Source organism: Gadus chalcogrammus, chromosome 13 (assembly GCF_026213295.1).
Source record: "Gadus chalcogrammus isolate NIFS_2021 chromosome 13, NIFS_Gcha_1.0, whole genome shotgun sequence".
Lineage (NCBI taxonomy): Eukaryota > Metazoa > Chordata > Actinopteri > Gadiformes > Gadidae > Gadus > Gadus chalcogrammus.
Window position 1 is genome coordinate 7635935 of NC_079424.1, and position 12878 is coordinate 7648812.

Sequence of the window (12878 nt, forward strand, 5' to 3'; positions counted from 1 at the left end):
ACCTCGACGCTTACACAGGTTCTAAGTATACAGAGAATGACTCCCAAGGGGAAGGGGACCTATCCGTCTACGGTTGATGTAAGGTGGCTAAGTAGCAGACACTATGACAGACACTGACAAACACTGACAGGCAGATGTAAAAAGGCCACAAACAAAAAATGAAAAATGGGTAGATGAACTGTGGAAAGAAGATGAACAGGTTAATATAAAGTGGACGCTCAACTCATGCTTTTATACATGGAGCAGCTGAGGTCAATCAATCAATCAGAGCTCTCACATCGTGTGTATGTGTGTATGAGTGTGTGTGTGTGTGTTTGTCTGTGTATGTGTGAGTGCGTGCGAATGTGTGTGTGTGTGTGTGTTTCTGTTTGTCTGTGAATGTCGGAGTGTGTGTGTGTGTGTGTGTGTGTGTGTGTGTGTGTGTGTGTGTGTGTGGGGGAGTCAGGCCTGTACCTTCATATGTGTAAGCAGCCCCTCCAAGGTCATTTCCTGCTGAGCGTCCCGCCGGCCCTCCACCGGGAAGTCGTCCCACAGGGTGAACTCCCTTCCTGCAACCTGCCGAGAGACGCACCACACATGGAGTCAGACTCATGCACACGCACACGCACACACACGCACACACACACACATACAAATACACCCACACCCACACGCACACGCACACACACACACACACGCACACACACATACAAATACACACACATGCATGCACGCACACTCACATAGAAATACACACAGACACACACAGGAACACACAAACACACACGTAAAAATACACACACACATGCATGCACGCACACTCACATAGAAATACACACAGACACACACACTCACACACACACACACACACATTAAATTAAAATTAAATGCTCAGAGCGTAAAAGATTAATAATTTGTCCGTGTCATTGCATGTGTGCTTGTGTGGTGTACGTGCGTGTGTGTGTGTGTGTGCGTGCGTGCGTGCGTGCGTGTGTGTGTCTGTGCTTTGGTGCATGTGTTTCAATCTCCAGCAGCTCCCAAGTGGCGTGACATATGTGGGGACAGCTGATGCTGATCACAGGCCGGCCACGGCCCCGCCACACTGACCCCAAGGGCCCGGGTCAAGACCCTGCTTCCGTCGGGTGAATGAGAGCCAGTGTCTCTTCCTTCAGGGACTAACCCCTGGAACCACCACGGCTTTCTCCAGCCTCCCAGGGAGCCTATGGAGGCTGGCCTTATCTGCAGACAGTGAGTACAGCCATAAAAGCCACCGCTTTGGAATGTAAATGCGTTGCTCGTGGCCATGGAGGAGCACCATAAGGGGCTCTTTTCCAGACTCGGTGCCAAATTGCAGAGCGGTGTTGCAGTAAACAACCTCTGACTCCAGAGTTCAGAGAGCATGTTTCCCTTCACTCCTTTTTTTCTGAAAAGGTTTTCCTCTGGTATTTAACGGTCGAGAAACCCAATGACTCTTGTGGAAAGACACAGCCTGCATTGGTGGCCAATGCAAGTGTATCATTTATGACGACTACATAACACATGCTATTTTGAATGGATGGCGCGCTGCACATGCATCGCTGCAATGACATAAGTGACCTGGCTACAAGCCAGCTGTGTAGTTATAGTATTTTTCTTACACCCAGAGGTGCACTTCTTACATTAGCATCATATTTTAAGACACAAGTGAGTAAGACACAACCTAAGAAGACACAAGTGAGTAAGACACAGACCATCGTAAAATAACCTCACGGCACCAATGATACAGTAGCGTAGAAGACTACCTGGATAGGTGCAGGATAAAAGTACATTCCTCCTGCCAACCCCCACCCCCCGCACACCCCCACACCCCCACCTTTCTATAGCGGCTGTGCCCCCAGGCCTCCACCCTCTGTTATCTCATCAGATCAGACGTGGGGACTTGCACCTCCAGAGAGGATCAGATTCTCCCAAAGCAAAGCACCCCCCCCCCCCCCCCCCCCCCCGCCCCCCCCCATCCCCACCACTCTCCACCACAGATCCCTCACCACAGGCAGAATGCACGGCTTCTGAAGGTGCAGAACGATCCATTTTATCTGGTCAACCATCAACCCTCAACTGTGCTCAACTGCGTCCATCAGTCTGTCCGTCCGTCTGTCCATGCCCCACCCCCCTCCCCCTCCCCCGGATGCTATAGACCACATGACCCTCGCTGCGCATGTGTTGACGGTAAACGTCGTTAGATGCACGCGTGCGTTTCGGAGGGAGCGCATCGTCAGCTGACCAGTAATGGGGCCATAAAGACAAAGAGGGCGGGGCTTGGGATGTTAACACAGAGACCATCGTGCTTAAAGAAGTAAGCCTGGATCTGATTATCTGTGCTGCAGCAGCCTGAGGGCCAGCTTGGCTTCTGATGGGGGCTGGGGGGGGGGGGGGGGGGGCGTTATACGGACCCACAGGCCAGGCACACTGAGCCTGAAGTCGCACTGGGACCTCCACTGAAAGTTGTGTTTATGTCATTATTTTACTGAAGAACAAACTTAAAAGTTGTATTAAAATCCTTATTTTACTGCTGAACTAATTTGAAACTTGTATTAAATTCCTTATTTTACTGATAAAGAAACTTGAATGATGTATTAAAATCCTTATTTTACTGAAGAACAAATTTAAAAGTTGTAATAAAATCCTTATTTGATGTCATTATTCAAGGATAGAAGACAGCTTAAATATCATGTGGTTGATGCACTTTGCTTAAAACCATCTATGGGAGGATGGTCGTACTGCCTGGCTTTACTGTCAACACACACGGGTTAGTGACAGGATTCAAGCGTGTATTTCATCCAAACCCGCACCAGCCTTGTACCGCTGTGCAGTGAATGATGACTATAACCGAGACGTTGTGCAGACTGTTTCTCTGGCTTGCAGATTTCAAACAATGTACAGCTGATGTCGATTTTCAACAAAGGAAACGGTCCTGCGGGCTATTTTTACTCTTCCCCCCTCCCTTCCTGACTTGTTTAATATCTGTCCCACCACAGCAGGAGAAACCTCAAGCCAATCAGAGGCCTCCGTCCGTCTTGCGGAGCAGAGCGACGTCACCGCCCCCGCTCCATTGGTCGGCTGGCAGGGATCAGGCAGAAAGCTGGAAGCAGCACGGCTGATGGAAACAATTACCAAGTCTCCCAAAGCCCTGGATAACTCCCTCTTAGAAAACTGACGTAGAAACGTCCCCGCTTCTCAGAAGGAGAAGAAAATCCAATTCTCTCGCTCTCTGCCCCAGCCAAGAGATGTAGGTGTTTTGAAACCTGCTATGGGTAGAATGAGTGGATGAAAATGAGTTTATATTGAAAGACATTGACCATAAGCGTTTTATAAAAAGTTTGAAATTACTTTAGAAAATGCTTTTCATTTCAAGGTCCTAATGGTCCTGGATTCTAAATTGTTTCCTTAAAACAATAACAGTTGATAAAATCATATGGCACACATGTTGGATCAAAACTCGCTCTAGTGTGACAGCTGCTTTGTTTGAACTAGAATAGAAATAAAGCTGGATTCATAGGCAGTGTTGTAAATGTTTGAACTACCTCTTCACTGCCCTTTTAAAGGCATAGACCAAGCCATGTATTTATATTATGTCTCCTCGGATGTTGGGCCACAGCCAAGATATGCTGTCCACATATCACTGGCTGTTATTAAAAATGGCTTCAACTCTTTTCCCATACCGTAATTATGCTTCTTAAAACAAAGTCATTTACGTCTGCTGATCACTCCATATGTATTTTATTTTATATAATAATCAGGTATAAATTCTTAGATGTTTGAAATATGTGTAAAAGAAAAACCATTGTATGAACTCACATTCTGCTAGCTTGTATGATATCAAATATCTACATTTTGAATTTTTGCTTTAGGTCAGCAGTTGTGACCGTGGGGTTCTAGTGGTCGTACTGGTATTAGTGTTACTGGATTGATTTAAGGGGGTACTTGAAATGAATCAGTGAATTACATTCCCAAACAGTCCCGTGGCTGACTGAAGTTTTAGTACCATAAATGAATGAATGCAGACCAGTGTATCACCACTCCCCTTCCTCTTCTCACGGGAAACTCACTGAGAGATCTACTCAGCTCGCGGTCGGTCGTTGATAAACGTTGCCAAGACAACAGATATGTTTTGCCTAAAAGTCGTTATTCCCCTTGGTCAGTAAGGTTAGTTAATGAGTTAAGAACAGACACATGTATTCATATTTTTGATATCAATATCAATGACCAATAACAGCAATGTTTATGTTCCCACGCAAAGGAAAACTAAATTCCTGTGATACATTGCTCTTCATCGCCTCATGTAGAATAAGATTACATTGCTCCCGGATTTTGGTTATTCTGTCTCGTCTTTATAAGTTATGTAAATGTACATGTGTGTTCACTTTTTGGTAAAGCAGCAGAATTAAGAACAGAAATATGTCAGTGTGCCATCCGCGATGCTGGGTTTACTCGATAGGATGTGATTGGTCACAGAGGGTACATGACTGTTAAAAGTTTGAGAACCACTGACTAAGGCTGTTTCCATGATTCATTTGAGATCTTCTGTCCCTCTAGCAAGTGATCCTAATTCTTTACCAGAATGTGGAGAAACTTTGGACACCAGGACCTCTGAGTTACTTCCTGTACGGCAGGAAGTTAGACAGTCAGAGTTTACTGCTCTTCCTGGGGAAACCCGGGGCTGAGGCACCGGCGATTCAGATCATAGAGGGATTCACCGGACGGCAATTCTGCCCTCTCCGTACAAACATATTTTCAGCATGAGGCTTTAATGAGTTTACAAGAGTTTGCACCATGACAATCGAAAGGCATGGACATCTTACCGCAGCAGAGGAAGGGAGATGATGAAGTCCAGTGACCCCATGACTTTCTCATAATTGGACACCTAACCTGAGCTTGTTTCCCTGATTATCAACACACCCTTTAGAGTGGCTTCCTCCTTCCATGCTTGTAATCACAGTCTATGGTGTTGGCTGGTGCTCTTTAACACAATGAAGAATTCTCACTGACAGGAAACTAGGTTCCGAGGGCAGACTTTGATAAGCCAGAGGCTGCGTGGAAGGGATAACTATCTCACGACTCTGCAATCTTAGATACACAATGACTATCTCACTACACTGTAGACTTAGATACACAATGACTATCTCACTACACTGTAGACTTAGATACACAATGACTATCTCACTACACTGTAGACTTAGATACACAATGACTATCTCACTACACTGTAGACTTAGATACACAATAACTGTCTCATTACACTGTAGACTTAGATACACAATAACTATCTCACTACACTGTAGACTTAGATACACAATAACTATCTCACTACACTGCAGACTTAGATACACAAAAACTATCTCACTACACTGTAGACTTAGATACACAATAACTAACTCACTACACTGTAGACTTAGATACACAATAAGTATCTCACTACACTGTAGACTTAGATATACAATGACTATCTCGCTACACTTCAATCATTGGTCCACAAAGACTATCTATCTACATTGCAGTCTTATATACACATCAAACTTAATACTACACTGAAGACTTAGATACACAATGACTATCTCACTACACTGCTATCTCACACACTGTGTGTGTGCGTGTGTGTGTGTGTGTGTGTGTGTGTGTGTGTGTGTGTGTGTGTGTGTGTGTGTGTGTGTGTGTGTGTGTGTGTGTGTGTGTGTGTGTGTGTGTGTGTGTTATGTCACCAATGTGGTAAATGTCAAAGAAAATATATTCTCATTCCCGCATGAAATGGATCATTTTGACCATTTTTGTTGGTCAATGGCCAAACAATAACACTTCAAGACAAACATTGAATTTAATCAATGTGGAAACTCATATTCAATTGATTGGTGAAACTTCATTATATTATTATAATTCATTACATTTGTTTGAATAAATAGAAAACAAATGAATGTTTTGTTGTTAGAAAACTGTATAATATAGAGAACTAGATGGATTCAAGGGAAACAGAGCTCCCAAACTGTCCAAACAAGCTGTATGTTAATTCACAGCAGCCGGCCCAGATCCATAGATCTGAAGACATATGTCATGCATATTGAACGTCCGCGCTTCAAACACAACAAACACCAGAACCCCATGAAGTTCTGCTGCTCTCATATGCACGTGAAGGCGCCAATCTGCCGATACCCGATCACTATTGATCCCTTGGTTCTTTATATGTTCCACAAAGAGGCAGATGGGACTAAACCTCTCTGTCTGCCCCCCGTGAAGACCGCTCATCATCGATCCAGCCCTACACCCCAGAGACAAGACACACTCTTTAATTCACACGGCTTACAAACACACAGAGGAGTCAACACTGTCACTGGCCGGGGAGGAAGATACACCCAAGGTTTTTAGATTGACTTTTGTGATAATAACTGTTGTTGTTATTATGGGATGCCCATTGAGATCAGGAGAGCAAACAGAGGGGCCAGGGGGGGGGGGGCCGGGACCTCTCAACAGCCAGCCTTTCCTTTTGAGAGGTGCTCATTGACGTGTAAAGCAGCAAACAGAAGCTAAGTGGGGGTCTGCTCAGAGGAGGAGATAATATGTGTGTTCTTCACCTGATTTCAACGACCCCGGGGGGCCGAAAGGGGGTGAGTCAATATTAAAACCCTCTCCTTGCTGAACGGGGGCCACTGGCGTGTTGGAGCCTGCAGTTTAGACACGCTCGAAGACGCTCACGCAAACACACACACACATACACGCACACTCATGCAAGCCCACTGACACACACGCATGCAAGCAGGGAGACACACACACACACACACACACACACACACACACACACACACACACACACAAAAACAACACATATCATGCACCCACACATGCACGGACACACACACAAAACAAACACACCAAATGGATGACACATATTGAGTCAGCAGAAAAGTCCAACCCAAGTGCTTAATGTGATGCACACCTGGCAAGCTGCTTTGAGTGACTATTTAGTTTTTTCTTTCATACAAGTCTTATATTTTCATTTAATTGTGATTTACGGTTCACTGAATAACTTCTTCTGTCTACTCTTTTTGTATTATATCTCTCTCTCCTTATTTCTCTCTCTCTCTCTCTCTCTCTCTCTCTCTCTCTCTCTCTCTCTCTCTCTCTCTCTCTCTCTCTCTCTCTCTCTCTCTCTCTCTCTCTCTCTCTCTCTCTCTCTCTCTCTCTCTCTGGATGTCTTTGCAGCCGTCTGTCTATCTGCCTTCCAATCTGTGTGCCTACATTTTTTTTTTCAAATCATACCTTTTAAAAAACATGCCCGACAAAATGTGCAAAATGTACAGTATTCCCCTCATCCCAACGTGATCAAACAGAGACTGGGGCCGGCCGTATGAACTTATGGCGGGTTATCCTGTTCGTTCCTGCACAGCGTTACGTGAGTATTCACAGGACGCCCTGTGCTCTGCTGCTGCCGTTGGCACGATTGATTCTCTCTCTCCCTGCTGTTGGAACCACCAAAGGGCATCCCTGTTCGTAGCCTCAACGTGTCAGTCGGCTAGCCTTGTTGTCGGCAGGTGATATCCGTGACATCAATCCAAAATGTCCAGTGGTTGTCAACATGAGAGGCTGCGATGCGTTTGGTTGCTGGATTGGGGCATCAGTCAGATAGCTTGGTGGCGGAGCTACATGGGATCAGCACAAGCCAAGCACCAACAAACTCTAAAACCAGGCGTCAAGATTCACAGGACTAGACGCGAAAGCAAAGGAAAGTGTGGAGCACGTGGTGAAGTGCACTCACAGAGGTATGAGAGGCAAATGGGGCAGTCTGTTAGACTGACCCGGGGGCTGTTTTACAGTGTCTTAGCACGGACCCTACAACTGGCTTTACGGTAATTGCTCCCCTTTTGTACTGGTTGGATCTCAGAAGGCACTGGTGCCAGAAAGCCAGACAGGGCAGGAAATCAGGGGTGTCTCCAGAGACGACGGGACCACCATTTGGGGCAAATGTCTGACCTCAGGGGGTGTCACCCGGGACTCTGTGGTTTGAAGCTGGGTCGGAAAATAAAAACAGAGAACCACAACAAAGAACTGGACTGAGAAATGATCCCTGAGAAACACGTTTTATACACTCTGGAAGGCGAACACAGACGGCGGTTGTGTATTCTTAAACCTTTGTTTTTGAGGTCTTCCACACGCAGCGTGATTCAGGCCCTTTGCACACAATGAAAACGTTCTGGTTTCACGGGGACAAAGGTGGTCATTTTGAAGGGGAAATAGAAGTGGCATTTAGAAGAAAACGCTCAATCATGCTACCCATTCAGCGCGGCCGAACGTACATGCAGACTGCGTCTTTATATAGAGCGCATTCAGTCACACGGCAGCATGACTGTTGTCACGGAGGAAGTGCGAGGCGGCGCTCTTTGTGTGTTAATCGTCTGTTGTTGTTGCCGTGGTCACGGGCCACCTGCCACACTCCGCTACATACAGTGTGGCCACGCTGAGGCCCCTTGTGTTCCTGGATGAGGCCAAGGCTGGTCTCTCTGTGTGTGTGTGTGTGTGTGTGTGTGTGTGTGTGTGTGTGTGTGTGTGTGTGTGTGTGTGTGTGTGTGTGTGTGTGTGTGTGTGTGTGTGTGTGTGTGTGTGTGTGTCACAGAGAATGGAATACAAAGAATTAGGGTTAGAAAAAAATTAAAGAGAGAGAGAGAGAGAGAGAGAGAGAGAGAGAGAGAGAGAGAGAGAGAGAGAGAGAGAGACTTGAAGCAACAGGGGTATAGCTAGTAATTGACTCTCCCGGTTGACTCTCTCACAGTTTCTCCTTAATGAGAAACATTGACAAATGACTAAAAGGCCTCCAAGCAATACAACCAATAGAGAGCTGAGAGGATAATATGGGCACACCAGGGAGACTGAAATTCTGATTCATTAGAAAAAATCGGGGCCAGTTGTTCAAACCAAGTTGTTTGTTTGCTATTTGTATCCCGCGGTTGGGGAGGCGTCATCGTATGGCATGCATAACTGGCTGTTGCTGTGTGTCACTCTAACCTACAGGGACCACACTCAGCTGTTTTATATAGCAAGGCCCGCACCGGCTGTGACCGGATCATACAAAGTCTGTATGTTGTAGGATCTATCTGAACAGAAAGAAAATACCTATTTACAGATCGACATAATGGTATCACAAGTTTGGTGTTTTAATGGAAAGGAAAGTGAAGACAGGCATGAACAAGGTGAATTGAATTAGAGATAAAGTTAGGATCGCAAATCTTCATCAAACAATTGTTTGCTTACATAGCTTTGACACCAGTGGGTGGAGTTACCAAAGAATTATCGACATATTTAAAATATGTGTTTTTTTATTGAATAATAATATTTAATAAATTCAATTTGTATGAATATGTGTTCATGATGTGCATATCAAGGTCTGTAGGAGCCGGTGGTTAATGGGACTGCACATGGTGAACCTTCCCTCTAAGGGGCTGCGTTAAAACCCATCCTAACGATGTAATCGCTTGCATGTGTGTTCCGTTTTCGTGCAACATTCCAGTGAATCAACCGAATAAAGCAGGCCCTCAGCAGCCCAATCTGGGCTGATTATTAGGAGGGAACACAGCTCTGTGGAGAGATCAAAATACAATTTGTAAAATGCCTCGCTGTGGTTCGTGACAACCTTTTTGTAACGGCTTTTTCACACCGCATTTTTTACTACTTGGGGTAAAGTTACGCTACATCATAAATGACGTCATAGTTCTTAAAAGGCGATGAGGTTTAAGAAGTCACATGAATCTCCATTGTGATCCTTTACTTAAAAAAAAATGCGGATTTTCTCACATCACCATCACCATTTTAGGTTTACTGATGATCCGTTATAAAATAATTTGAACGTTGAAAAAAAAACACGTTTGATTTCACGATGATCTTTCCTATCCTATCAATACTCATTAGAAAATATTCATTTTTTAAACCTATTCACCCCTACCACTGTCTGAAGAGGGAGCAACCTGTCTGCTAGCATAAAGGACATGCTGCAGCATACGGCCTAACCAACAACTTATCAACACGTTGGGGCCGTTTACAATACAACCTACTAAAATAAACCAAGGCCCCCGCCGTGTGTGTGAGGATCCCAGGTTAATCATTATCCCCCAGACCACTGTTCACCACCGGGCCGGGGTCTTAAATTACCCCCGCCACAATACTGCTTCACGTGGGGACTCCTCAGGAGAACACAGGCCTGCTGGGTATCAGGTTCACCCTGTCGTCTTAAGGTGCACCGCAGGGGTCAATGTGTATGTGTGTGTGTGTGTGTGTGTGTGTGTGTGTGTGTGTGTGTGTGTGTGTGTGTGTGTGTGTGTGTGTGTGTGTGTGTGTGTGTGTGTGTGTGTGTGTGTGTGTGTGTTTGTGTGGGTCGGGTCCCTGTTATTTCGTTGTGCGGCAGATGTATGCCCTGCAATTACGAACAAGCTCAAATCCCGACAACAGATTGCGGACCACGTACGATAAGATTCTCTTACATTGGGCTTTATCTGAAACGACCTCCAACGGCTGCTTGAAAACAACTTTGTTTACTCCTTTTACCAACTTGTGGTTGAAGAGAGTGTAAGAAAATTCTGGAAAGAACACCTTTTTTCTAAAGAATATTGGTTATATAAGTCCCAGAACAGCAAAAGCCAGACAAGAACTTCCATTTTGTTTCCCCTCTGGCCCTACCATAGAACAACTTCTGGTTCTCCTATAGATAAACCTCTGGTTCTCCTATAGATAAACCTCTGGTTCTCCTGCAGAACAACCTCTGGTTCTCCTGTAGAACAACCTTCTTTAGAACAACCTCTGGTTCACCTATAGAACAACCTCCAGTCCCACTATAAAACAACCTATATATATATTCCTCTATATTGCAAACAACACAGCGAGGCCCTGATCACCAAACATACTCTGGTTGGAAATCTGGTTCCAATATGGGGGCTTCCTGTGAAGGCAGGAAATAGCCGTCAGTGTCTGGCTGCCAGCTAACAGTGCAGCAGTGTGAGCGGGTCTGACCTTTGGGGGCTCCGGGGGCTGTGACCCTCCAAGCCGCTAATTCAATTAGGGGAGCGGGTGTCACAACAGGGGGGGGCCCGTCCAGAGAGCGCCGACGTGCAAGAAGTTCAGAGCGGGATTCGGGGGGATTGGGTGATGTGGGGGCACAGGGGGTCTTGGGCTGTGATGACCTAGACCCATTATAGTGGCCGGTGGGTGTCAGTGGAATGGGATCAGAAGAGGCTCTTGACGGGTGAGATTCATTGGCTGGTGCACAGTTAAATTACGCTTGTGTCGTGTTCCTGGGGTGAGGTTTCTGTACTGCACACAGTTTAGTTTGTATTTCGATGTTTTTCTTGTCTAAGGTTTCGGTTTCTGTGCACCCAGGGGCGTCCCTGGGGGGGTCAGGGAGCTCTACAATAACACACAAGCGCCAAGCGGCACACTTTGGGGCTTAAATGTGTTTAAAGATTCTATCCAGGGTATGCAAATGTTCCTGAAAGCTTTGACACAGTCGGTAATCTCAGCTGGTGAATATTGCATGTCAAATGATATCGAATTTTATAGCATAGTGTGCTACTCGAACAGCCCTGGGAGAGCTGTCTTCCAATACTGTAGTTAAAAAATGAAGCCGAAGGAATAATATAAATTGAAGCCGACATAGGGGCATTAGCAGCATTATAGCTGCTAGCTTCCTATTTATTAAATATTAACAACTGTTAAATATTTCACAACTAGTCAATGATGTTATTGTTTTCCTTTTACAACTTCCTCTGACTGCTAGGAGCAATCGCAGCAGCAGCAGAATAGAAGCTTTAGCGCTGGTGGAGCTGACAGAATCAGCTTCCCATCTGTTTACATATTTCAGCCTCCATAAACAGAGGATAACATCAGCAGGGGAACTTCCTATTTTGGGAAACAGATGTTTCGATTCAGGATAAGGATAACATTCGGTTGCAACTAGTGAACAGAAATATCATGTCAAATAGCATGTGATCATGTGCTGCTGATGTACTGATTCATCACATTCATATTCATAGATGCGCATGACAACAACATGGCACGTGTTTCCTGTCTAAAACACTGTCAATCATCCATTTCCTTGCAAAAGATCAGAGTAAAGCGCTCTCGATCCCACAAAGATGTGTGTGAGCAAGCTGCAGTAAATCTCCCCATTCTGATCGGGTGTGCACCCATATGCTCTCCTACTACACCAGTCCAAGCATCACATGCCATGAAGGGTTTAAGGTCCTCCGTGTTTTCCAGTTGTGCCGACTGAACCGACGCGTCCAGGCCTTGGCAGTTCCTCGGGCCCAGAAGGTCACAGTTGCTGCACGTGGTTCCCATTGGCCAATGGCCATGAGGAGCATGCTTCCATACTCTGTCAGGCTGTTTCGAGCTGGGTCCGGGCTGGGTGATGTGCTGGAGAGGGGGGCCTCTTGGACAAACAGTGAGAACCACGTCTGGTCATCTGATATTAATGATGTGGGGGGGAATCTCACGCGGGGAGCATGGTCATCTTGGGTAAGTTGAGCCTTGGATAGCCCCGATCCTGGCTGATATTCAACAGCTGCATGGCTGCCTCTTGGTTTCAAAGCCAGTCTCATAAAACCATATCTTATCCCAAAGGATTTTTGAGTCTAGCCAGTAAAGATAAGATACTTAAAAGTGCATTTATTACGAAAGTACCCATGGCCCTATAAGGCTTTCTGTCTGTATGTGCCTTTTGCTTGGCTGCGGGTAATATTTAGGAGGAAATCTACACCAACACTTCTGAATTAATGATTAATCACATGTCATCGTCCGTAATACTGGAGAACAAAAAGTGTTTTAATAATTATACGATTATGAGTCATCTCTATTCTTTCTGTGGGCTAAAAAATAGATATTTGATAAATCTG

At 45.4% G+C, this 12878-nt stretch overlaps 1 protein-coding gene across 1 annotated transcript in view; it reads right to left on the bottom strand.

Annotated features, from left to right (window-relative positions):
• uba7 (ubiquitin-like modifier activating enzyme 7) overlaps window positions 1–12878 on the bottom strand; it is a 35547-nt gene that overhangs the window by 3030 nt on the left and 19639 nt on the right. Inside the window, exon 22 of the mRNA XM_056605960.1 lies at window positions 454–555. Within this exon, the coding sequence (XP_056461935.1) occupies window positions 454–555 (102 nt within the window). The remainder of the gene's footprint in view (window positions 1–453; window positions 556–12878) is intronic.